At 32.5% G+C, this 27,309-nt stretch overlaps 3 protein-coding genes across 7 annotated transcripts; all 3 read left to right on the top strand.

The window, feature by feature from the left end:
- Positions 1–412: 412 nt before the first annotated feature.
- On the top strand, positions 413–2,207 carry LOC108845862 (E3 ubiquitin-protein ligase SP1). 2 transcript variants are annotated; one of them, XM_018619053.2, is made up of 9 exons: positions 413–533; positions 620–696; positions 784–836; positions 923–1,035; positions 1,110–1,205; positions 1,289–1,429; positions 1,531–1,600; positions 1,689–1,792; positions 1,909–2,207. In XM_018619053.2, the coding sequence occupies exons 2-8, from the start codon at positions 623–625 to the stop codon at positions 1,757–1,759; spliced, it is 618 nt and encodes a 205-aa protein (XP_018474555.1). In that variant the 5' UTR covers positions 413–533; positions 620–622; the 3' UTR covers positions 1,760–1,792; positions 1,909–2,207. The 2 variants fall into 2 exon arrangements, with proteins under 2 accessions (XP_018474555.1, XP_018474554.1); XM_018619052.2 differs by having other exon boundaries at positions 1,531–1,605.
- A 7,484-nt stretch (positions 2,208–9,691) lies between these two features.
- LOC108832057 (uncharacterized) lies at positions 9,692–12,437 on the top strand. The gene is made up of 11 exons (XM_057006146.1): positions 9,692–9,715; positions 10,241–10,416; positions 10,563–10,698; positions 10,788–10,975; positions 11,063–11,158; positions 11,263–11,415; positions 11,486–11,551; positions 11,655–11,761; positions 11,847–11,907; positions 11,989–12,096; positions 12,185–12,437. The coding sequence occupies exons 2-10, from the start codon at positions 10,243–10,245 to the stop codon at positions 12,070–12,072; spliced, it is 1,065 nt and encodes a 354-aa protein (XP_056862126.1). The 5' UTR covers positions 9,692–9,715; positions 10,241–10,242; the 3' UTR covers positions 12,073–12,096; positions 12,185–12,437.
- An 8,718-nt stretch (positions 12,438–21,155) lies between these two features.
- LOC108859335 (uncharacterized) lies at positions 21,156–23,303 on the top strand. 4 transcript variants are annotated; one of them, XM_018633225.2, is made up of 7 exons: positions 21,156–21,298; positions 21,723–21,798; positions 21,880–22,031; positions 22,112–22,201; positions 22,285–22,595; positions 22,670–22,962; positions 23,051–23,303. In XM_018633225.2, the coding sequence occupies exons 2-6, from the start codon at positions 21,741–21,743 to the stop codon at positions 22,956–22,958; spliced, it is 900 nt and encodes a 299-aa protein (XP_018488727.1). In that variant the 5' UTR covers positions 21,156–21,298; positions 21,723–21,740; the 3' UTR covers positions 22,959–22,962; positions 23,051–23,303. The 4 variants fall into 4 exon arrangements, with proteins under 4 accessions (XP_018488727.1, XP_018488728.1, XP_056862550.1 ...); XM_018633226.2 differs by having other exon boundaries at positions 21,161–21,298; positions 21,735–21,798; XM_057006570.1 differs by lacking the exon at positions 21,156–21,298 and adding an exon at positions 21,340–21,580 and having other exon boundaries at positions 21,735–21,798.
- The last annotated feature ends 4,006 nt before the right edge of the window (positions 23,304–27,309 follow it).

Raw genomic sequence — 27,309 nt, 5'->3', positions numbered from 1 at the left:
ACAAACCCCTGCCCTAGATTTTTCGAAAACCCACATCGATCTTATAGGGTTAGAGTTTATGACTCGAACCTTAACTGAACCGAACTATAAACAAAAAAACTTGAAAATTCAAAAGAAAATTAGGACATACGAAAACACTCGAACCATGCTTGAATTTTTCAAAAACACATAAGGATGATGGAGTTCAACACTCGTATGGATGATTTTGTAAAGCTGGAGTATGGAATCCGAACCCGAGTCTGAAACCCGAAAAACTTGAAATAATAAAACTTTATGTAGAAATTAAAATTAGAAAAGAAACTCAAAAATAGCGGGCTTTCATTTGTAAAAAGGCTCACTTGTTTTTCTTTTATCTTTTTCCTCTTTGGGTTTGGGCTGGCTGTGATGGTCCTTTCTTTATCAATAAAATTTTGTCAAACCCACAAGTAAAATCCTTACTATTATCCCAAAGAATTCGGCGGATAATAATCCAATTCATCTTTCATCGGAACCCTAAAAAAAAAAAACCCCCCGAATCTATTTGAGGCGATTAGGTACGTAGATGAGTTCTGTGTTTGATATGTTCGTTCTGTCGGTTCAACATAAAAAGTCCATATCCTTTCTTTATTTTTTCTTACAGGTGATGTATATTCCAGCTGCTGTTGTATGTTGCGGCCTTGGCATCCTAATCAGATTGGCAAACGGCAGTGGAAAGATGTTAGTCAGTTCCTAAATCAAGATTCCTTTGCTCTACTCTGCTCTTGTTGAAAATTAATTTACATACTATTATTGATCTCCACTCAGGACTTATCAGATTCTACGTCAAGCTATACCGGTGAATGACCTGAAAGGACTGGGTAATGTTCTAAAGTTATGTTTTTCCTCTTTTTTTTTTTTTTAATAATGGTTTGTAAAAATTGATGCAATTCCACAAGTTTTTCAGGGGAATGTCTTGAAAATGAGGAGATAGAAAACCCCATCGTTGTGGTGCGTGGAACAGTTGGATCAACCTCAACTGTGGATAAGAGCGATTTGGGAGTTTTCATCGAGGAAAGGGTAAAGATCTTTTCTTCTTTTTTTTTTGGTCAATGTCAGACATTGACTGAATAATGTTGTTGGTTCTCTTTCAGGCTAAACTTGATATTGAGGTGACGGATGCCTCTGGTTCAGTAGTACCCGAATCTAAAACCAAGTTCGTGACCCGTAAGGAAGTTCCTTGGTATTTGGTAAAGATTTTTTCCCCCAAATCCACAGACTTAATATATATATCCTTTTAAGTAATTAGTTGCTTCTGTTTTCGCCATGATAGGATGATGGTACTGCTCGAGTGTATGTTTGTAATTACCGACTTGCGGAAGGGTTTTATGATACACTAAAACAATACTTCTCTCGTGAACCATTTAGTACATACTTAAAAACCTTTGATTCTGATGGAAAAGAAAAACTCATGGTTAGTTGGTAATTCCTTTTTTGTCCTTTTTTATTTCTCTGATTCGTCTAGGCTAGGCAGGACGGGCTTAAAATAACAATTTTTGGTGTTTTTATTTTTAGCTTACTGATGATGTTGATTGTTGGAAGCGTCAGCAAGTTCTTGAGATTGGCACGTATTTGACCGTTGTTGGTACGGTAAGTTCAATCTTCATTTCATGGTTTCATTTAGTAGTTATATATATAGTTGAATGTGAATTTTACTACTACATTTGCTCTAGGCTGTGAGAGACAAAGATGGAGCTCCCACGATATCAGCATATCGGTTCTTCAATGGACATATCGAACTTGACGATTTTGTTAATGATCTTGAATTAGGATTAGAGTAAGATATCTACATATTTATCTTATTATTACTGAATAATTAAAAAAAACGGAAGATTATATTATATATGTGTTTATTTGTTTTCTCTGAATGTTTCTGGTTGTCACATTTTGCAGGACTGGTGGGAATTTATCCTTATACTTAATAGCTCTGAGTGCGGTTTTGGTCGCTCTGAACATATTGCGAACTTGATGCAGATGACATCAGACTCGTAAAAGATCGCAATGAACAAGCTTTATCAATCAGATTCCGTATTAAGATTCCATAATCTATTAGTCGTTGACTTTCTACGTTTATCAATCAGATTTAAACAAAGAACGTGATTGTGTTGGATATGATAAATGTAACTGAACATGTGTGTCTTAGTTTTATATGCTTGTGGGGGTTCTCTTATATTTTATAATTTATACTTGCTTTTGTTTGTTTTTTCTTGACAAAAATGATATTTGTAATGCAGTTTAGAATATTTTATACATAAAAAAATGAATAGGTTGACAAAAAAAAACATAAAAAAATGATAAACAAATCCCTCCCAAATTGCAATAAGTGAAAGAATCCATAAAACAAGGAGGTGTATGGTATAAACATTGTTTTGGTGATTGTTTTTTCTCCCTTTCAAGTAACTTTATGTCCAGTGAGCAGGTGTTGTTAGCTTATGAATTTTTTTTTGCCTCTTCACGTAAAGCTCCAAAACCAACGGCAGATGAATAGATGCTTCTCGAAAATGGCAGGTCTCTGAATCGGAGATGCTTCTCGACAAAGAAGGGATGCTCATCCAGAACTTCTTGAAGTGGTTGTGAATGATTCGACACTAAGAGGAGGACTGTCCCCGTCGGTAGTCAACATGTAGCAATCCTCCACAGCAAAAGTATGGAAGCTGGTTTTCAAGTAACAATAATGTCACATCGCCAATCATGTTTCGCTTCCCACTATATCCTATCCACCGTACCTCTGTTCACATCAAACTGAGACCTCAAAAAATGAAGTCCTACTAGGCTCCTGAAAACTTAAAGCTGTTCTAAGATCATCTGCTCGCTTTGAATAGCCGCTTAGACTGAAACTGAAGAATCTGGAGCTTTCCAGACATCGCCTCTGATATTCCTTTAAAGACTTTAGAAGCGTTATCTGCAACTGAAAGACGCTAGTATCTAAGCATGATCGTAGCGCTCAGGTCACCAAACTTACCATCTTTTTGAGATTCTGCAGCTCGCTGTGCGGGCCCTAACAAAACAATTTGTATCAAACCATATAATCATATAATTTAGTTAGGTTTGGTCACCTACAGCTTCCAAGATTCATCCAAAATAAAAATATAACTTGCGGAAGTTAGAAGATTTGCTTCTTCATTTCCAGCAGTTGGTTAATGAGAAAGGCAAGACTCAGACAGCAACGTTAATTACCCGTTGATTGCCTCAATGTACCTCCATACATTTGTGCTCTGCCTCTCGCTAAGTAACTGTATAGTAGAGAGAACACAAGATATCAATTTTACTTCCAAAAATGTCCGAGAATTGCCAAAAAACAAAACAAAAAAAGTTATTCACCAACTCTTCTGCATTCTTTAAAAATATCAGGTTCTGGAACTTGAGCATTACCACGAACTTCCTATCATTATATATGTCAAAATAATACGATATTTCTGATGCATTTGTTACAAGAAAACCTATAGTACAAAAGAACTGAGACTATACCTTGCTGATTGCTGAAGCACCATTTTAGTAGCAATTCTTTAACCACTCCTCACATGCCATAGTAGTAAAGTAAGAGATGTAATAAGGGATATGAATTGTCCACTTCTGGACAAAACAACAACCCTTGAAAATAGAACATATCTGCAACAAGGCAAACGCAAAACATATTACAAAACATGCCCCAATTAAAAAAGCTTTGTTTTATAATCGTGTATTACTGAAGTTAAGACTTGTTCGATAAGTAGAGATGAAGACGTAAGTAACTGGCTAACAATTAAGAGCGACATCAGGATATGTGATAAGAGCAGGTTTGTCAGGATCTCCACAAACGGCTACACATACCGGGCCATAAGTTCCACAAGGTGCTCCTGTGAAAGTAGAATTTAATTCAGTAAACAATTATTCTATGAAATAAATGAATATTTCATAGATTAGGACCACATACACCACCTATAACGTTCATTCCCCTTGTGATAATCTACTCTATTAAAATAGAGTCCTAAATTTTATCTACCATAAAAGTTCTCATTTAAGTTTTGGCCTGTTTGAAGTTTGTTAGTGTGTTACATAATTTATGGATCATATCAAGTTAATTAAAACTAATCATAAATGGTACAGTTAAAGATTTTTTTGATTTTTTGAGATAACGTTAAAGGTCATTTACCTTCCTTCCCACACGTTCAAAAAAAAACTTGTGGGCTTAATGTACATTTTGATCAAACCAAAACGTTTAGAACTAATGGGCCAATTCTTTACCAACAATTATAATTTTCTGAAAACTATATGGTTAGTAACAATTATGTTTCAGTTGTGTGCTAAATTTAAGTATTTATCACACAATTGTCTAATTATTTCATATATATGTCAAAAATATAAAAGAAATGTATATTATATTCACATCTTAAATTATAAAGAGGATATATATACGAAAAAATAATACCCATAAAAATATACTAAAATTATATAATTTAATTTCGGTTTATTTAAATTGACCATATATTTAAAAACATATTAAACTATATCTTAATTTTTTCCCCAACTTATTATCTTAAGAGTATATCCATAAAATATTTGAGCGGAATATGTTGATAATATATATTTAATAACATATAAATATATTTATAAGAAAATAAATTAACAATCACACATTTTTATTATCAAATATTATAAAAGAAACATCTAACATTATACGGAAAAAGATCACTATGTACAACATTGAAAATCTTTGAACACCAAAAGAACACCATGCAAACAATATTATGTAATAACATCACAATTCAATATATCTTTAAAACTTACCCATCTATAATCATAAAAATAATACAAATATATCATGTACCACTAATAATTATTTTAAAATAAACAAAACAATATCCGCGCTGTCCAGCGCGGGTTAAAATCTAGTTATATTTACTTGATTAGGAAAAAAAAATCATTTTTTTAAAAGAAAGAGTACCAACGCTTCCCATTAAAATCATATACACTCAAAATTAATGCATAGCAACAGATTTATAAGACCATCTGAATAGAGAGGCTTGTGCATCCAATTCTGCTCAATTTTTCACAGCTTCTTTAATGTCTTCTATAGTTCGTGTAACTTTCTGAGTAACAATTCTAAGCCTGTTGCTTGATAACTGTAAAACCAGACACAAAGAGAAGAATGTTCTGTTGTATTCATATGTTTACATGTTACACGTTATATATAAATGACTGGATATCCTTATCACAAGTATATCTACTCTATTAAAATAGAGTCCTAAATTTTATCTACCATAAAAGTTCTCATTTAAGTTTTGGCCTGTTTGAAGTTTGTTAGTGTGTTACATAATTTATGGATCATATCAAGTTAATTAAAACTAATCATAAATGGTACAGTTAAAGATTTTTTTGATTTTTTGAGATAACGTTAAATGTCATTTACCTTCCTTCCCACACGTTCAAAAAAAAACTTGTGGGCTTAATGTACATTTTGATCAAACCAAAACGTTTAGAACTAATGGGCCAATTCTTTACCAACAATTATAATTTTCTGAAAACTATATGGTTAGTAACAATTATGTTTCAGTTGTGTGCTAAATTTAAGTATTTATCACACAATTGTCTAATTATTTCATATATATGTCAAAAATATAAAAGAAATGTATATTATATTCACATCTTAAATTATAAAGAGGATATATATACGAAAAAATAATACCCATAAAAATATACTAAAATTATATAATTTAATTTCGGTTTATTTAAATTGACCATATATTTAAAAACATATTAAACTATATCTTAATTTTTTCCCCAACTTATTATCTTAAGAGTATATCCATAAAATATTTGAGCGGAATATGTTGATAATATATATTTAATAACATATAAATATATTTATAAGAAAATAAATTAACAATCACACATTTTTATTATCAAATATTATAAAAGAAACATCTAACATTATACGGAAAAAGATCACTATGTACAACATTGAAAATCTTTGAACACCAAAAGAACACCATGCAAACAATATTATGTAATAACATCACAATTCAATATATCTTTAAAACTTACCCATCTATAATCATAAAAATAATACAAATATATCATGTACCACTAATAATTATTTTAAAATAAACAAAACAATATCCGCGCTGTCCAGCGCGGGTTAAAATCTAGTATACTATTAAAATAGAAGCATTCTTAAAAAATCTACTTATACAAAGTTGTTGCACCCTTTCACTAGACTTAATTTTTTTTCTGGTCATACAATTAGTTATTTTAATTATACACAACTAATAACTCTAACCACCTATATATCCTTTTGTGTTACCATAATTAAAGAAAACCCCCTAATATCGTGGGATTGCAATCATTATGGTGTGTGTGGGATATTAATATCATTAAGATCACAATCACATTTAAGCTAAAGTAACATTTTATATTCTGTAGATCTACTAATAATATCAATAAATATATTATATCATGACATCTTACATTCTATAATTTCAATTATTTACAAAATAAAATTTGATAAAAACATTTTTGCAAATCATATGTTAAAAATAATAGGTATTATCAACTTATTTTTATAAAATGTTATTACAATAAAAAAATTAAGAAAGATTAAAACTATTAAAAATATTACAAATATGTTCTATTGAATTAGTTAAAAAAATCTACCAAGTAAATCTTAAACCATATAAATTTAAAAAATATAATTCTTATAAAATACACAAAATATAATGAGAGTAGGTTTGGGTATTCGGGTATTTGGATCGGTTTATTTCTATTCTGGTTCTTTGGGTCCTAAACATTTGCACCCAAATAGTTTTTTGATTTTATTTTTGATTTGGGTTTAGGTAGGTTCCTTTCATGTTCAGATCGGTTTGGAATCATAATTCAAATACATGTAAAATACATATAATATTTAAATATGCAGCAGGTCTATGTCGGTTCAAATTTTAAGTTCTGAAAAAGATTAGAAGTAACCGAAAACCAGAAAAATTTATCTAAAACTTGAAAAATATTTGAAAATCCAACAAATACCCAAAATATATTCAAGTACCCGGAAAAGATCTGAAATACTTCCTGAGAAACTGAAAGTACTTAAACTTTTAGCTGAATATCCGGAAATATTATTTTAAAAAATCTGAAATTTTACCTTAAACTTTACAGTATAAATGAAAACTCAAAATACTAATTCATATCAAAATTTGTAACATAATATTGTACAACAATCTCAAAATACAAATTCATATATAATTTTAAACGGATTCTCTTCATCGATATAATACGATTTTGTAACATAGTAATGTACAACAATCCCAAAATACTAATTCATATCAAACTTTGTCTATAATACAAAAAAATGTGCATTCGGATCATGGTCTACATCCCGCAAGTACACTAAATATGACTGGGTCTTAGACAGGATCCAAACCCGAACAGAGACCCGTGGGTCCAAAAAAATATCCAATATATAGGTAATTTTCCCTAGACCCAAACCCAAACAAAACTTATATTTCCCGGTTAATTTCAGTTGAATTTCTTTGATCTCCATAAAATTACAGTGAAACCTTTATAAATTAATAATATTGGTATTACACCAAACCTATAATTTTTTATTAATTTATAGAGATTATTAATTTATCGAAATACTAATTGAATCAAAAAATCAATTTGGGACTATGAAATTATATTAATTTATAGAGATATTAATTTATAGATTATTAATTTATAGAGGTTATACTGTATCATATCTAATAATGTGTTAGATAAATATGAACATACAAAATTTCAAATAAGGTAATTCATAAATTATATATTTTAACAAATTCTCTGTTTTGATATCATACATAATTTGTAACATAATATTGTACAATTCCAAAATACTAATTCATATCAATTATTTATATAATCCAAAAAAACCCGCGCTTTTGAAGCGCGGGTCAAAATCTAGTTAAGACTTATATAATATCCCTAGGATATATCTCTAGCTATATGTCACTATCACTAATATTCTCTAATAATAATCCCTAAAGGCAAAACCCATACTCTGGTTTTGAGAAATCCCATTACTCATGTCCATCTTCTTTTGGCGGCTTTAAATATATCTCCATTAATTCTGTGCTCTAAGTGGAACTTCTCATCACCGCATGTGAGTTGATGCACACTTCCTCCGTCATAACTTTACACAACAGCCATGTAATGTGAAATATCCTCTCATCATTCTCGTATGTGCAAGTTTGAGACCGAAGACTCTGAAAGAATAAAGGAATATTCAGTTTCAATTCTGTTAATATTGTACGTAGATATCTCATATTATTGTTGAGGATCCCTAATCCATTGTAACTACTTTGGCTAGTTAAAGCCTTGTATATTGAATGAGATATTCAGAGGAAATACAATCTCTTTCAGACTCCATTTACGAGCAACTGTGGAACGCGTATGCATATACTTCTTGATAACATATCCATTTTGAGTTATACAACACGACATTTATCCGAAGCCTAGCAGAATAGGTATTGGGTCTTGTCCTCTCTGCACCACTTGCACTAGCTTGTGGGCTGCGAAATGAAAAGTTTTATCCAAAGTTCTGATCATGAACTTGAACAGAATCAGGATAAAAATAAATACACTCATTAGTTGAATCGCCTATGGTGTTGGTACTGTGTGCAATATTATGGTTAATATTGATTGGTACAATCATCTAGTTGGTTGACAAGCATTTCAGGAACAGTGAAGGTAATATATCTGATGTTATCACTCGCCTTAAGACTTCCACAATAGTGATCTAATATGTATGTGATCATTCATTGATTCAGAACCATAACCAGCTTTGCTTCAAAAGCAATGTCGCCAGCTTCCAATTGTCATAATGAAATTCATTTTCCCCACTCTCAGTTATGAATCTCTTGTGTTTTTACCTGATGATGACAGGGGCGGACCCACGTTGAGGGTTATGGCACAAATATTATATAAAAGGAAATGGTCATAGAATGACATCAGTAATGAAAGCGGCACATTTGGTTAGAAAGACTACCAGCAAACCCACAGACCTGGGTTCGAAACCCCTCACACGAACCCCACCCCATTTCCATTTTCAAATATGGGTTTCAGTGAAGAGGCTTGTGAATATTTTTTTTTAATCGTCATGGGTCGTGTTTGTGTTTCACACCATTGGATTTCAGCTCCTGAGTTGGTTTCTTTCATCTCAACCGTCTGAAGCAACCCACTCAAACTGAGTAACAACACGCTGTTTATTTATCAGACTGGATGACATGCTGTTTATTTATTCAGATGGAGAACACCACGCTGTTTTATTGTTAAGAAAACAGAATGATGTCGTTTTCTTCCCCCCCTCTCTCCCTCTCTCCTAAGGTTTACTGAGTTTCATCTTGGCTCGCTTTCTGTTCCCTGAGACACTACACCTTGCTTTTACCTCTGCAATCTCTTGGGCAGGCAGGTTAGGGTTTAAATTTATGACTCAGATTACTTTTTTCCCCCGTATTAAGTAGTGTTTTAGTTGCTGGAGAAAAAAAAAAAAGAAACTTTTTTTTCCTCTTCATTCTCTAACGGTTTGGTTCTTCGCAGTATAGGATTTCGATTTATGACTGAGATTGTTGTTTTCTTATTGTATTTCGGAGAATCTTATACAAAGTGACTTGGCATTCGTTGGGGTATGTTAAAAGATTGAGGTTTTAGATTGATTTGACAACAGGCCTTGGAACCTATCTGAATCGATTAGGTAGGGTATTGGAGTCCTGAGTTTGATTCGTTTTCGTTTTCAACATAAAAAGTCCATTTCCGCCTCTCTCTCTCTCTCTCTCTCTCTCTCTCTCTATCTTTATCTCCTTGTGTTTATGGTTGAATTTAATGTTCTGATCAAAACATTATTGAACTTTATTTGAAGGTGAAATAGGGTTTACTAGTTATGTTTCACTCGCTGAAAGCTTTCTTTTTATTAGATTTGACTCAGGATCCAAACACTATATTTATGAGTGAACCCGTTTCCTATAGAGAAATCGAACTTGATTGGTTTAGAACTCAAAGTTTGTTGAACTGAGTACTTGTTCTTCTTCCTTGGGTTTGGGTTTGCCTGCGAACGAGAAAGGTTTTAGGTAGTAACATTGGCTTTTTTTTAGGCTTGTAAAGAGTTAGAGATTCTGCGACACAGAATCTTCTTTCCTTCATCTTAGTTTTGCGATCTTGAGTTCAATCATTGGTCTTTCAGCGGAATTCAATATAAAAAGATCCTATTCTTTTCTTGCAGATATGGATGTTGCTGCAATAGAGCCTGCTATGATAGTTGGAACAGTTGGATCAAACTTAGCACTAGAGAAAATCCCTAGTGGCGATTTGTGCTCTTTTTCAATTCCGATACTTGAGTGGTTTACAGACTTTGTTTCTTCTGGATTGGATGAGCTGCAGGGTGCTAGTCTTGTAAAGGTACATTTTCTTGTTCCACTTTATGATTTTCGTGGGGGTTGGTGATGACTGATGTGCATGAGTTTGATAAAAATTGTTGGAGTAAGATTCATTCATGTAGATTTGTGCTGAATTGCTTATTATTTTTTTGTTATATTCATGTACAGGTTGCCAACACATTATGGATGCTTGGTTTAGGATGTTACTTCATAAGTGGCTGTCGGAAATATAGCTATTCCTCTTATATGGAAAAAGCTATTTCAGTGTCTGAGTTGAAGAAGTTGAATAACTTGAAAATCTTCGGTAAATTTTCTTTGATTCATTTTGAAGCATTTTTCTTTTGTAATAATCCAATTGTTCCACCATCTGATTATTGTCTCTTTTTCCACTAGTTGACGTGTTTGGAAAGTACAACAAACCTCTCGTCGTGAAGTTTACTGGGGTGGTTTGCTGTGAGGCGCCTACGGTTGTTTCTCTTCCTAACCTTGACTCCGATGTAGAGAGCAAGGCACCTTTTGTTACCACGCTTGTAACGTCCAGGCCTGACGACTTCATCTCGTGCGTTATCTACAACGGAGAGGTAAGCATCTAACTTTTTCAACTGGTTTCAATTCTGTGTGCTTTATATATTTTGTCTTGACCAAACAATAACATATGGGGTATTTAGACTGAAATCACATACGCGGATAGAGCTATAAATGGTGATCGGTTTAGCTCAACAATGGGATTAAAATCAATCCATGATGAGGTTCCTTGGTATCTGGTAAGCTTGTTTCCAATGGTTTTTTTCAAAAAAATTTTTTTACAATAGTGAGATAATCTGATTTTTGTAAAATTAAAATTCTCTTCGTAAACATCCCACAACAGGCTGGTGACACTGAAAGAGTGTATGTTGAGGGAATTCAAATGGCAAAGGGCTTTGACTTGGTCACTCATAAAAGGGAAGTTGCAGGTCCAGGAACTGCATTCCTTAGAGCGCTAGAATTTGCTAGAGAGATTGATAGTCACCAAGGAATGAAGGTTCTCTCTTTTACTTTTTGGATATTATGTTTCTTTTGATACCAATTAACCAAGTAGAATGATTTTGTAGATAATTGGAGTAAAACACACTGAGTGTGCTCTTAAGGTGGATTCAGCTCTGACCGTTGTTGGTAATGTAAGTTTGAGATTTTAATTTTTGTTTAGCAACCTATTTAAATAAATAGAAATATATAGGTCTAGTGTTGATCTTTTGATTCGTTAATTTTCATGCATTGCAGGCCACGAAAGACGACAGAGGGAATATCACCATTCGGGACCCACTGTTTGTTTGTCCATCTGATGTTGACTACAATGTGGCCAAATCGACGGTGTTTGGACAGCCGAGGTAAAAAAAATGTTACTCTCCTTTTATTTGACAATGACTATTTTGACAAATTATTGAAAGTCATCTGTTCATTTCAACTTTTTAGTGCATGGGATATTGGGTGGATGGCTGCATTTGCCTTGTCTGCAGTATTATTCGCGACTCAGGTAATTTTTAATTCTCGAGTGACTTGTTTGAAAATATGAAATTCAAATCAAATGATATTGTGCTTTTGTTTTGTGTTTCAGAGTCTGAAGAAATTTTCTTTCAGTGAGACTCCCTCTCAGGTTGCTGATGGTTTGGATTTCCTCTTCAAAGTTGACATACCATAGTGAACTTTGCCTATCAATGAACAGGTATTATCAACAACTCTTTTTTTTGTTGTCGCTTAATTCATTAGAAAATGATAAACCCCCTTTCATATTATTAAGTGTTTGTTTTCAGGATTCTGTCTGCTGCAAGAAAAAGAGTTGACCGAGTCTGTTTTTCCAATCATCTTCCACTTCACCACCATTAAGAAGACATGATTCTCTTTTGACATGTTAGTTATCTGACACTAGTATCTAAGTATCCTCTATGATGATGAATCTACTAAGGAACCGTTTGTTTTGTGAGTATGGTTATGTTTTGCTTGACACATGTTTAGCAGTTAGTTGCATGACCAGTTTTTCTTAATGATCTTGCGATATATTTAACCTGTCTGCACTTTTGCTTGCTGTGAATATTTTCTCCTCCTTCTTCTAGTTTACCTCTACAGATTTTCAGCTTAGCCCTATTAATAAGCTTTCGAGAAACAAATATTGTTTTCTTGTTTAGCTACTGATTAATAAGCTTTCGAGAAACAAATGATTTAAACTCAAGAAGGGAAGCAAATTAAACAACAGGGAGTGTGTTATATAAGTAACAAGGAAACAATGTAGAGTCTGAAAGTAAATGTATTTCCCCTGAATGTTACGTTGTATTGAGTAGTGAATATTTACATCAGGTTGTTACAATATCTAGGGGATCTCCCTTGAGTTACTCTAACTTATCTAAACAATATTAACAGAATATTCTTTAGAGTCTATCAGAGTCATGATTGTGGAAGTAATCAAGTCTCAGAGTTGCTTTCCACTTGTTCCAAGGCCTGTAGATTCTCATAGGCTGTCTGGTAGTAAAACCCTCTGTCTGTAAATTTGTCTCCTTCAGTGTGGTATTGAACAGCCTCGAAATGTCTTCTTCGTTGATCACGATGATCCCAGTGTCGATAAACAATTCAGCATCCATGGGAGATCTGACGAATCAGCTGAGGAACCTCATATAGGAGAGCCTTGTGTCTTAGTGAAGATCACAGCTGAAAATAATAATGTCACATGGATCGGAGACGACATACAACACATTCCAGACCTACATAACGACATCAAGGTTTAATAAAACGACATGCTTTGTTATATTGTATAACAAACAAAAGACTTAACACGGCAGGATTTATTATATTGTAAACCTAAAACAGCACGATGTTTATTTCTAAATTTTGAGAGAGAGAGAGAGAGAAACGACAACGTACCGCTATGGTTAGAGAGTGGGACCCGTTGAAACCGGACGATTCCGAGCATGAATAAAAAAGAAGGAAAAGGTTTAATCAACGACAGGCTTTGTTATATTGTATACATAAAACAGCACGGGTTTTTGTTTCTATCTCAGAGAGAGAAACGTCGTCGTTTGGGTGGACTGAACCTACTAATTCGGTCTTGCGTTCCAATTTAGCACCGCCAACGATCATCTCCTGGACCGGGTTAAAGTTGATAATTTACTTAAAATTCAGTTGAATAGGGGAAATTTGACATTCATTGCTTTTAAGTTCCTGGAAAAGCAGAGAATTTTGAACAGGAAAATATACCAGCCTAAATTGTCAACAAGATTTGTAAAACCCATAACCATAATTTTTGAAAATTCCCCTTTATTAATTGTAATTTCGAATTTAAAATTGAATTTTAAGGATATTATTGTCATTTTGAAAATAATTAGTCTAATAGGACATTGATTGGGTTGTAACTAGTAACTTTAGATTTAATTTATATTTACGACCACTTAAGTTATCAAACATATTTTAAGTAGTTTTTAAAGTTAAAGTTAATAAAATAAAAAAATGATTGTAAAAAACATTATTTTCTAAAACAAAAAATATCGATGTAGGAAACTATTTCCTTTTTAAAATATTGTTGTAGGAATATATTTCCTTTTCATCATTTATCTTATTTAATTTCTACATTAAAAATTTTACAGTCTAAATTTTACTTTAAATTTTCTACAGCTATAATCCAACCAATCGACCCTAAGGTATATGAAATTAGTCTAGTGAGACATAGTTATCTTTTTTTTGCCTAAAAACAATTTTCCCAAATATTTTATTTAAAACATTTTTCGGAAAATTATTTTTTAGGCCAAAGAATGATAACTATGTCTTATTAGACTAATTTCTATTTTGTATCATTTTATCCTCTAATGCCTTTTAGTATTTTCTAAAATACTTATAATAACTTATTGGTATTTTTTCCAGTTCGGAAAATGTTTATATCATAATTTCGTATTTTGTTCTATAGAAAGTAGAATTGAAATTCTACACATTAGAAAATGATGTAAGGGAGAATTGGAAAAAAAAAACAATTTGAACTTTTGTTTGTCCTTCTAGGACTTCTCATATTTTTGGCAATTATGGACATGTTTTACCCTTGGTTGATGGGAAAAATAGTAAACTTAATTTTAAAAATGTAGAAAAAAATATGAAAACTATTGGAAACATAAGTATGATAAATTATATGTTTAAATTTATTTTTTTAAATGAGAAATCATATTTTATTTTGTTTTCTAACCTGGATTAGAATACACATTCTGGTGCTCTATTTCATTTAGAAATCGGATATTAAGTATTGTACATAGTTGTATTTTGGGTATATACCGTAAACTAAAATTTTGTCGTCCTTATATTTCAGCTAAAATTTGTGAAGTTACAATCTAGTAACATGTCTTCAGTGTACATGCAGCTAGATAGCCATATATATCCTCAACTCTATGTTGTATCTTACTTAGTTTTTGTGTCAAAGAATCCTCTGCCTTTTACTTTATATGACGCATAAGGAAGAATAGACTTCCCACGTTTTGTACTGTGTTATGGGTGAGGTAAGATACGTATTCTAGATAAATCCAAAAAATATAGAAACTTCCATATTCGGTGAACAGATGAAGACGGCGTGAAGCTCCACGATGGCTGCGACTTGGAGATGTGCTAATGACTCCGGAGCTTCGGGACAAGCTACCACGACGACGACTTGAAGATAAGAAAATGAGATTTAAGAGATTAGAGACTATGGTCAGAATAAACACCGGCGAAGAACTAGGCTTCTCCTCGTTGAGTTCTAAATTGCCATGGAAGAGCACTACGGCAGAGAAGAAAAAGGGACGAGGAAATTAGGATATCGACTTGGAGTTGTTCCTTTTGTCTAATTTTACCTTTTTAACTTTTAACTATTTTAAAATTAAAAATCAATTACGGTAATTAGAATTATAATAATAACTTAATTTAATTGATAAATTAAGGGTAATATGGTATTTGAAGAGAATTAAAATCCTATTTCCAAAAATATTTTTTAGAAATCCTAAAGTGAGAAATCAAAGATGAGAGTGTCTCTAATTTTCAATTTTCTCAAAATGTAATCCACTTTTTTCATCGAATCTACTATGTTTAAAATAGATGATCTACATAAATAATAGTAATCAAAAAATATTTGGAAGATGCATTCTCCGCTTAACCTATCGTTCTAAAATCTGTAGAAATTGTAATCTACCCATTACTTTAAATCTAAAACGTGTAGAAATCAAAATCTACACATTACTCTAAATCTAAAACTAGTAGAAATCAATTTCAAACATGTTTACTATGTAGAACACAAATTCTATGGATAAGGATAGTGAGTTCCAAAAATATATGAAGAGAATATTTGTAAATATTTAGTTTTCTTATATTTATTAAATGAACTTTTATTTTTTTTTAAGAAAATCATGATTTATAAAATCAATATTTAAATTAAAAAATAGTTTAAAGGTTGCTACTGTTACTAGTAAGAAATTTTCTAATATTTTTTTTATTTTAAAAATCAATATTGTTTAATAAGTTACATAGATCACGTATTCTAAATATTTTTTAATATTTTTATTATAGTTTTATTTGCTAGTAACAAATAAAAAACAATATTTTTAATATTGAAAATACAAAAAGAAACTTTGAAGTTTAGTTTTCTTTATTTGGGGATTTTTAATATTTTTTAAATTTTAGTTACTTTTATTAAAATTTATATTTTAATATCTAACAACTATTTGTTAATTGTAATTTCGAATTTTTAATTTAATTAAGATAATATTGTTATTTGAAAAATATTTAGTCTAATATGACATAATGTATATAAGATTGGCCTAATGAAACATATTTATCATTTTTTCGGCCTAAAGGTTTTTTGGAAAAATTGCGTTTTAGACCAAAAAAATAATAACTATGTCCTAGTAAGCTAATCTCGTATAGTTTATGTTCTATTAGGCTATTTTTTCAAACTGGAAATAACGCCCTTAATTTTCAATTAAAAATTAGAAATTACTATTAAAAACAAACTTTTAATATCTAAATATAATTTTAACTAAACTAATTAAAAATTTTAAAGTAAAAAATCTCAAAAATGGAAGTTTAAAAAAAAATTAGACTAGTTTAAAAATAAAATTTTAAAAATAATTTAATATATCCATGATTTTTTCATTATTTTAAATCGATTTACTTTTTAAAAAAATATAAAATAAAACGATTTCCTATTTTAAAAAATGATTTTCTATCTGTTACAACAATGATTTTCTATTTTCTTAAAAAAACGATTTTGTATTTTCTAAACACTTAATAAATAAGGAAACTGAATATTTTCAAATATTATCTTTCTATATTTTTGGAATTGTCTTTATCCATAGAATTTGTATGATGTGCCGCAGGCCGAGCCAAAGGTGTCTTCCGAGTTCCAGCTGGACCATATAACAACACACCCTAGAAAGAAAAGAAGATGAACTCATCTATGATCGACTTAATATCGTTACATGTTACATGAAGAGAAAATTCAAAAGGCATGTACCTTGGCTGCGCTATTAATGAGACTTAAACAATTCAGGATGCTTGATTAGCAGCTCAATGACGGTATACAAACAAATAATGATGTTATATAAAATATCCAAAAAGCATGAGACAACATTTGCAGAACCAAGGCTTTTAGCTTCTTCTTTTTTTTTCTCAGTAGTACGCAAGCATACCTACTTTATTTCCTTAATTTGCTGGTCAAGAAGACCACCAATCATGTCATATGTGGAGTCGGAAACCTTCTCAACTTTCATCAGGTTGACTAGCGGTTCTACTTTGCTTGGCAGAACCAGCTGAAGAACATAGCTATCTTTGTGGATCAGAGAGCAACTCTTGTTGATTGTATAATCTTCATTATGTCTATACACTTTTTTTAATATCGAAACATACTTCCCCTTTGGATGAACCTAGATAATGATGAGTTTAAGCCTTGCTATGTCCCAAGATTACAAAAAAAAAATTACAAGGCCAAATAAACTCTAAAAAGTATGAAATAAAAATTCTTTGTAGCTCTTAATTAACAAGACAAGGAAGCTTGTGTGCGTGAGATGTTGAAGAATCGGTAAAGATCAGCAGCAAAAACAAAGTTCAGTGTTTTGTTGTGGTGATCGACATGACCACCAGGCTTTGCACCAGCTTGAATCATCTCATCTTGGTTGTAGACTATATATAAGCTTAACGCCCCCCAATAGGACTAGCTAGTAGCAATCTTTGAGATAGCAACTGTGGCATCCGTCACCTCCTATCTGGAAAACAGTATGTCACTAACAATATTTCATAATAAAATAGCCATATACACAACTTACTCACCATAAGCCTAAATAAAAATTCGAATAAAAATTTCAGTAACACTAATCCGTCCAAATATCATATACTCTTTTCACTCACCTGAAATGGAGAAAAAAGAGGGTGAATAACATGAAAGTCACTCAGTAAAGTACGTGATGCTAAACTGCAAACCACAGACTCAGTACATAACACTACGACTATGTAAGCCTAACTGTAGCATGAAACAAACAAGGTGTCTCGTACACCTCACTGAACAACAATCAATGCACTAATAGCACATAGATATTCTCTGCACCATGCATTTCTTCATAAAGATATATACATGTACCCCCCTCCACCGTAGTGTCGAATGCAAATATCTCTGCACCACGCCCACACAATAGCGACGAAGCTCAAATGTCTCTTAACTCGTGCCCATTTCACACTGTAGCGTCGAAGCTCAGACATCTAACTCACGCCCGATCACATAATCCCTACTCGTAACTATATATATATATATATATATATATATATATATATATATATATATATATATATATATATATAACCGTTCTTAGCATCAATCAATTCACACAACCGTTGAATCCTTTATTATCCTATTTCAGTTTAACATTCAATAATGATAAATAACAAACAAGACTCCTAAACAAATTTGATTTATAGAGACGAATCATGTTTTGAACCTAAACTTTTCGTAATAGCAATGCTGAACTAGTTTGGAATTTAAACAGAATGCCGCTCGCCTTAGCCAAAATTGGAGATGGATCGGAAATGCTCGGCTAGTAATACTTTGTCCAACAAGACTCGGTCTAGACTTTAGAAAGAGTTACTTCTTTAACAAGCTACACTAAAGTCCAGATTGCTTCCTACGCATGACACGTTTAAGGTTTATGATATCAAGATTACTTGCGAGACAAGTAATAATTGAGATACCACTTAACTATCATGTTTAACAATACGGACTCCATCTACTATGACCAACGGCAATGGCATGGCTCGGTGACGTTGGTGGTGGTGGTGGTATGATACGACAGCTCCGCTCTCGTGCATGTCTTCTCCACGTCTTAACCTCTCGGCTCCACTTCTTGGTTTTCCCAACAATCTCCATAGTGCCGGCTCGATATGTAATGATAACGCGTCGGTGGCCCTCCGACAACACAGCACATCTCCGGTGGATTAAATGACTCCGGCTTAGCTGATTTCCTCATCACGACTTATGCTTCTCAGATCAACATCATGTCAACCCTAAGACAACGGCGCTTGATCTTTAACGGCCAGCCCATGAAGCAAACGGGACATGGTGGCTCCAGATAACGAGCAAAGGTGGTGGCATCACTACGGCGCCTCTACAGTGATGGATGGTTCATGGGGCTCGGTTGGTGTCTGGTTGTGATGGAACGCGACGGCTTCGATTTGACTTCTCATATCGTTTTTGTCACGATCCCACAATGATAAGGATCACAACAAAAACGGTTTCCATGGTGAGAGACGATAGCTCCGGTAAGATGAGGGGACGTGGCTGGTGATGCCAGTAAATCTCCACGCTAATACAATATAGAGGTGACATGGGGGAAGAGCGATCAACAGGGAAGGAGGAGAAACATGGCTGAGCTCTATCTCTCTACGTTGACATTGACGGCAGCTAAATGAAGAAGAGAGGAAGTTGATGCGTACACTTATATGATCATTCAATTAAGTAATTGAACCAAACCACCGGTTTAATTAAAACATTTGGTCCAAGAAATAAATAAATAACACCAATTCTTAGTTTGCAAAATTTGGGTTGTTACAGCAACAGCCCACTCTTCTTGTATCAGATTTGAAACTATCTGCTCGCTTGGATCATATATAAGGTTGCTTGTCAAATGTCTTCTCTCTTTGAAGAGGATTTTCCTCACTGTTCCTTCATATATAACAATCCAGTGTTTATCTTCTGTGGAGCACAACTCTTCTTTTGTTTTTCTCCAACTTCCTTAGCATCATAGATTGCATGGCCTTCGTATGTGTTTCATCCGTTCCCATCCTCATCAAAATTAATGCATAGCAACAGATTTATAAGACCATCTGAATTAGAGAGGCTTATGCATCCAATTCTGCTCAATTTTTCACAGCTTCTTTAATGTCTTCTATAGTTCGTGTAACTTTCTGAGTAACGATTCTAAGCCTGTTGCTTGATAACTGTAAAACCAGACACAAAGAGAAGAATGTTCTGTTGTATTCATATGTTTACATGTTACACGTTATATATAAATGACTGGATATCCTTATCACAAGTATATTAAGACTTATATAATATCCCTAGGATATATCTCTAGCTATATGTCACTATCACTAATATTCTCTAATAATAACCCCTAAAAGCAAAATCCATACTCTGGTTTTGAGAAATCCCATTACTCATGTCCATCTTCTTTTGGCGGCTTTAAATATATCTCCATTAATTTTGTGCTCTAAGTGGAACTTCTCATCACCGCATGTGAGTTGATGCACACTTCCTCCGTCATAACTTTACACAACAGCCATGTAATGTGAAATATCCTCTCATCATTCTCGTATGTGCAAGTTTGAGACCGAAGACTCTGAAAGAATAAAGGAATATTCAGTTTCAATTCTGTTAATATTGTACGTAGATATCTCATATTATTGTTGAGGATCCCTGATCCATTGTAACTACTTTGGCTATTTAAAGCCTTGTATATTGAATGAGATATTCAGAGGAAATACAATCTCTTTCAGACTCCATTTACGAGCAACTGTGGAACGCGTATGCATATACTTCTTGATAACATATCCATTTTGAGTTATACAACACGACATTTATCCGAAGCCTAGCAGAATAGGTACTGGGCTTGTCCTCTCTGCACCACTTGCACTGGCTTGTGGGCTGCGAAATGAAAAGTTTTATCCAAAGTTCTAATCATGAACATGAACAGAATCAGGATAAAAATAAATACACTCATTAGTTGAATCGCCTATGGTGTTGGTACTGTGTGCAATATTATGGTTAATATTGATTGGTACAATCATCTAGTTGGTTGACAAGCATTTCAGGAACAGTGAAGGTAATATATCTGATGTTATCACTCGCCTTAAGACTTCCACAATAGTGATCTAATATGTATGTGATCATTCATTGATTCAGAACCATAACCAGCTTTGCTTCAAAAGCAATGTCGCCAGCTTCCAGTTGTCATAATGAAATTCATCTTCCCCACTCTCAGTTATGAATCTCTTGTGTTTTTACCTGATGATGACAGGGGCGGACCCACGTTGAGGGTTATGGCACAAATATTATATAAAAGGAAATGGTCATAGAGTTACATCAGAAATGAAAGCGGCACATTTGGTTAGAAAGACTACCAGCAAACCCACAGACCGTCTGAAGCAACCCACTCAAACTGAGTAACAAACACGCTGTTTATTTATCAGACTGGATGACATGCTGTTTATTTATTCAGATGGAGAACACCACGCTGTTTTATTGTTAAGGAAACAGAATGATGTCGTTTTCTTCCCCCCTCTCTCCCTCTCTCCTAAGGTTTACTGAGTTTCATCTTGGCTCGCTTTCTGTTCCCTGAGACACTACACCTTGCTTTTACCTCTGCAATCTCTTGGGCAGGCAGGTTAGGGTTTAAATTTATGACTCAGATTACTTTTTTCCCCCGTATTAAGTAGTGTTTTAGTTGCTGGAGAAAAAAAAAAAAGAAACTTTTTTTTCCTCTTCATTCTCTAACGGTTTGGTTCTTCGCAGTATAGGATTTCGATTTATGACTGAGATTGTTGTTTTCTTATTGTATTTCGGAGAATCTTATACAAAGTGACTTGGCATTCGTTGGGGTATGTTAAAAGATTGAGGTTTTAGATTGATTTGACAACAGGCCTTGGAACCTATCTGAATCGATTAGGTAGGGTATTGGAGTCCTGAGTTTGATTCGTTTTCGTTTTCAACATAAAAAGTCCATTTCCGCCTCTCTCTCTCTCTCTAGCTTTATCTCCTTGTGTTTATGGTTGAATTTAGATTGATTTATGCTGATTTTTATTTTGTAGTTTTATTTTCAGGAAACAATGCAAAGGTTCGTCGAATCAGTCAACTGGTATTGGAAAGAGACATGGAAGTTGAAAGGCAAGTTCTCTTCTTCTTGGCTCCTTGTTTTCAGATTCTCCTTCTTACTCTTGTTTTCAGTCAACTGTTTTTCCTTTGTAGATGACAAAGATATAAAAGCTGATCGTGAAAGTTCCATCCATATATCGTTTGGGAAGGAGAAGGAAGCACCTAGTGTGAGTGCAATGATCAATTGGAAATCCTCTATTGATATCATGTATGACCGAAACTCGAGCCATATCTTCGAGCCACGTGTAAGCATCTCTTAATTTTCTTCATATCCCCCCCCCCCCCTGTTTCACTGACTTGCCTTATATTTATTTTTCCATTGCAGAGAACGTTGGTTGCATCTCTTTTTGTGCCAAAGTGTGCAGGAGTCCGAGCCAACTACAGTTATGAATATCCTAAAGATAATCCTCATGAGGTATTATTTATATTAGATATTTCCACATTATACATACATTCTTGTTACTGTATCTTTCTTCATTTTGTTGTCGTCTTTTTCAGCTGGAAATCGAATATTTACGCCTAGAGCATTGGATCCTCAAGATGAAGTTCCCACTAAATCAGAGTCCGGAACGCACCTTCAAACTTAGTGCAATCCCTCGGTGGGATGCTTTCTCTTTTCCCTTTGAGATCACAGTGAAAGATAGTGAAAATTACAAGGTAGCCAACTGGTCAGTCGGATTGACACGCAAAGCACCGACCTTTTCCTTCCTCTTCAAGATATCTCAATTAAAGGTTGGAGAGCAGATCGAGAGGAGCGCCACTGCTTCTTGCGAAATGAAATCTCCACATCTCTCTGCTTCCACCTCATGGTAAAACATTTGTTTGTTTCAGTTGTGGTTTTTTTTTTTTTTATCTTATATTTGACATTCAATTAACTTGGCAGGGAAGAAAATGAAGTTAAGTGTTCATTCCAGCATAAAGATGGAGACTTACTTTATATTTCTGAGGGGCATTTGAACTTCAAAAGTGCAAAAGAAAGTCTGTGTTCCGTGGCTTTAAAGAAAACGATTGATGAATCTAAAGACATCCAAGTGGCGTTTGACACCAACAACACCACCACAATCGACTTTTCATACTGTGTTGATACAAAATTCAAGTTTAAAGTTTGTGCCAAAGTGGATGCACGTGATATCAACCATTCACAAATTAAGGCTTCTTTTACCTATCAATGAACAGGTATTATCAACAACTCTTTTTTTTGTTGTCGCTTAATTCATTAGAAAATGATAAACCCCCTTTCATATTATTAAGTGTTTGTTTTCAGGATTCTGTCTGCTGCAAGAAAAAGAGTTGACCGAGTCTGTTTTTCCAATCATCTTCCACTTCACCACCATTAAGAAGACATGATTCTCTTTTGACATGTTAGTTATCTGACACTAGTATCTAAGTATCCTCTATGATGATGAATCTACTAAGGAACCGTTTGTTTTGTGAGTATGGTTATGTTTTGCTTGACACATGTTTAGCAGTTAGTTGCATGACCAGTTTTTCTTAATGATCTTGCGATATATTTAACCTGTCTGCACTTTTGCTTGCTGTGAATATTTTCTCCTCCTTCTTCTAGTTTACCTCTACAGATTTTCAGCTTAGCCCTATTTTAAGATCCTGAGCTTTGTTCTATTTGGACTCTGCTTCCTCAGCCCTTTCTTCTATTACTCAACGCTTGCGTTATTGTTTTCTTGTTTTACTGATTAATAAGCTTTCGAGAAACAAATGATTTAAACTCAAGAAAGGAAGCAAATTAAACAACAGGGAGTGTGTTATATACTTCCTCCGCTTTCTTTTATAAGTCGTTTTAGAGGAATTTTTTTGTTCCAAATTATATGACATTTTCGGATTTCTATGTAAAATTTATTAACAGTTAATGTTATATGACCAATGATAATATGTCTTCTATTTTTTCATTGGTTGATTTGTGGTTGTATAAATAATTAATGATGTTTTTGTCTAGAAAATATAAAAAAATTATGTTTTTCTTAATCTATGTGCAAGATTCTAAAACGACTTATAAAAGAAAACGGAGGGAGTAAGTAACAAGGAAACAATGTAGAGTCTGAAAGTAAATGTATTTCCCCTGAATGTTACGTTGTATTGAGTAGTGAATATATACATCAGGTTGTTACAATATTTAGGGGATCTCCCTTGAGTTACTCTAATTTATCTAAACAATATTAACAGAATATTCTTTAGAGTCTATCAGAGTCATGATTGTGGAAGTAATCAAGTCTCAGAGTTGCTGTCTGGTAGTAAAACCCTCTGTCTGTAACTTTGTCTCCTTCAGTGTGGTATTGAACAGCCTCGAAATGTCTTCTTCGTTGATCACGATGATCCCATTGTCGATAAACAATTCAGCATCCATGGGAGATCTGACGAATCAGCTGAGGAACCTCATATAGGAGAGCCTTGTGTCTTAGGGAAGATCACAGCTGAAAATAATAATGTCACATGGATCGGAGACGACATACAACACATTCCAGACCTACATAACGACATCAAGGTTTAATAAAACGACATGCTTTGTTATATTGTATAACAAACAAAAGACACTTAACACAGCAGGATTTATTATATTGTAAACCTAAAAACAGCACGATGTTTATTTTTAAATTTTGAGAGAGAGAGAGAAACGACAACGTACCGCTATAGTTAGAGAGTGGACCCGTTGAAACCGGACGATTCCGAGCATGAATAAAAAAGAAGGAAAAGGTTTAATCAACGACAGGCTTTGTTATATTGTATACATAAAACAGCACGGGTTTTTGTTTCTATCTCAGAGAGAGAAACGTCGTCGTTTGGGTGGACTGAACCTACTAATTCGGTCTTGCGTTCCAATTTAGCACCGCCAACGATCATCTCCTGGACCGGGTTAAAGTTGATAATTTACTTAAAATTCAGTTGAATATGGGGAAATTTGACATTCATTGCTTTTAAGTTCCTGGAGAAGCAGAGAATTTTGAACAGGAAAATATACCAGCCTAAATTGTCAACAAGATTTGTAAAACCCATAACCATTAACATAAAATATATAAATTCGTATATGATAACCAGACACACACCAAACCATCCCGAAAGCAACAAGTGTTGTTATCAGCTTAGTCGTCGCAGTCTCTTTTTTTTCTCAGTTGGAGAACTCTAAATGATTATGCAGTAAGTACGCTGACAGCTACAATAGACACACCGATACCTGCTAACAACAAGCTCAACATCTCACAACACCTGCAAAAAAAAAGTATTCTATCAAAAGAGCAAACAAATATGAGGCACTTTTGTCAAAAAGAAAAAACAAAACAAATATGAGGTTATCTAATCTCACAAATGAAGTAACATCAAATGTTTCTTACTCTGAAATTGATTTAAAATCAGAAGCCAATTCATCAACTTTGTTTATACTACGTCCATTAAAATTTTACCTTAACTATAAAATTTGTAATAATATTATGGGAAAATGGTTATTTTTATTCTAGGCCAAAAGAACGATAACTACGTCTCATTAGACTAATTTATATTTTGTACCATTTTGCCATATAATATCTTTTAGTGTTTTTAAAATAAATTAAATAAATTATTTTACCAAGCCAAAAAAAAATTGGGAAAATAATTACTACTAATGAAATACCTATATCAACTTAGTTATTTTTTCAGTTCTAAAAATATTTAAATCATAATATCAGATTGTGTTCTAGAGAAAGTTCAATTGGCATTCTACGAACTAAAAAAATAAAAATCCACTTTTTCATTGAATATACTATATTTAGAATACGTGATCTACGTAAATAATAGTATCATAAAAATATTTAGAATACAAATTTCATACTTAACCTATCGCTCCAAAATCTGTAGAAATCAGAATCCACACGTTACTATAAATCTATAACCTGAAGAAGTCGAAATCTACACATTACAATAAATCTAAAAACCTATAGAAACCGAGTTCTAAAGATTTATTGTATTTTACCGATAAGAATAATCAGTTCCGAAAATCATGGAAATAAAATAGTTGGAAATATTCAGTTTCCATATTTGAAACAATCAATTTTCTGAAAATATTAAAAACGCTATTAATTATAACTACAAATTTAAATTTTTTCTTAATTGTAATTATGAATTTAAAAGATTTTTGTTTTTTATGTTATTAGTTATTTTAATTATAAAAATATATTTTACTATAATATTAAATATTTCTAAATATATTTTAATGATTTATTAATTGTAATTACAAAGTTAATATTAAATTTTGATTTATTAATTGTAATTATGAATTTAAAATTAAATTTTAAGGGTATTTTTGTAATTTTGAAAATAATTAGTCTAATAGGACATTGATTGGATTGTAACTAGTGACTTTAGATTTAATTTATACTAGCTTTTGACCCGTGCGTCCGCCCGGGTATTTATTTATGTTTATAATTTTTACCAATATCATAAAGATAATTGTTTATGTTCTAGTTATATATTCATATTTTTGACAACATTGTCCTGCTCGATATGTTTAGCATCCATTTATAAATTATAAGATTGTGTTTCTCGTTTATAGTGTTTTTATTGTTTCTATTCGGTAAAATAAAATTAAAGTGTAAATGTTAAAGTTTTATTATACTTGTTGGTTTTATGAAATAGTAATATTAATATTTGGACTAAAAGTTGAATATGCTTAATAAATTATATTGCATTTAAAAAAACAAATATATCATTTAAAAAGAAATGTTAAGTATGAAAAATAATATACAAAATAAGGGTATGACTGGTTTCCCTGTTATCATCCACAAACGCAGCTTTTACGATTAGTAGCGGTTGTCAGTGTTTTGAAATAATCACAAAATGGTATAAATTGCTTCAAACTGCTCCAAACCTTTTAAAACCAAAAGCTAGTTCGAGATAACATTTGTGGTTGTGGATTGATAAAGTTTAAAACTTAAAAAATAAAAAGTAAAAAATAGAAATATTCAATAAAAAATATATTGAAATAGTAAAACATACATATTACATTTTAATTTATATTATAAAACTTTAAAAGAAAAATATTTATATAATTTAAAATTAATAATATATTTTTTATTTATTATATTAATTATGATTTTTAATACTTTTATAAATACATAAAGCGTAAATATTGTTAACATATACAATACGTAAGTTATAAAACAATTGTTTTGACTATATTTGGGCAATCAACAATAATAAGCCCAATTTGAGCTATCAACAATAACAGCCGAATTATTAGATTAGAGAAAGATTTAGTCAATAGTAGTCGTGCGTAGGGAATGCGTTAAACGACATAGTTTAATTATAGTGGTATAGAACTGTAATTATTTAGGAAAATATAGGGTTAATTCCTATTTGTACTTTAGTTTTAATAATTTAGATCTACAACCACTTAAGTTATCAATCATGCTTTAAGTAATTTTTAAAGTTAAAGTCAATAAAATAAAAAAATTGTTGTAGAAACTTTATTTTTCTGAAGCAAAAAAAATATGGCTGTAGAAAATTATTTCCTTTTTAAAATATTGATGTAGGAATATATTT

This window comes from Raphanus sativus, chromosome 3 (assembly GCF_000801105.2).
Source record: "Raphanus sativus cultivar WK10039 chromosome 3, ASM80110v3, whole genome shotgun sequence".
In the NCBI taxonomy this organism is placed as follows: Eukaryota; Viridiplantae; Streptophyta; class Magnoliopsida; order Brassicales; family Brassicaceae; genus Raphanus; species Raphanus sativus.
This window is presented reverse-complemented; position numbering and strand designations above follow the sequence as displayed.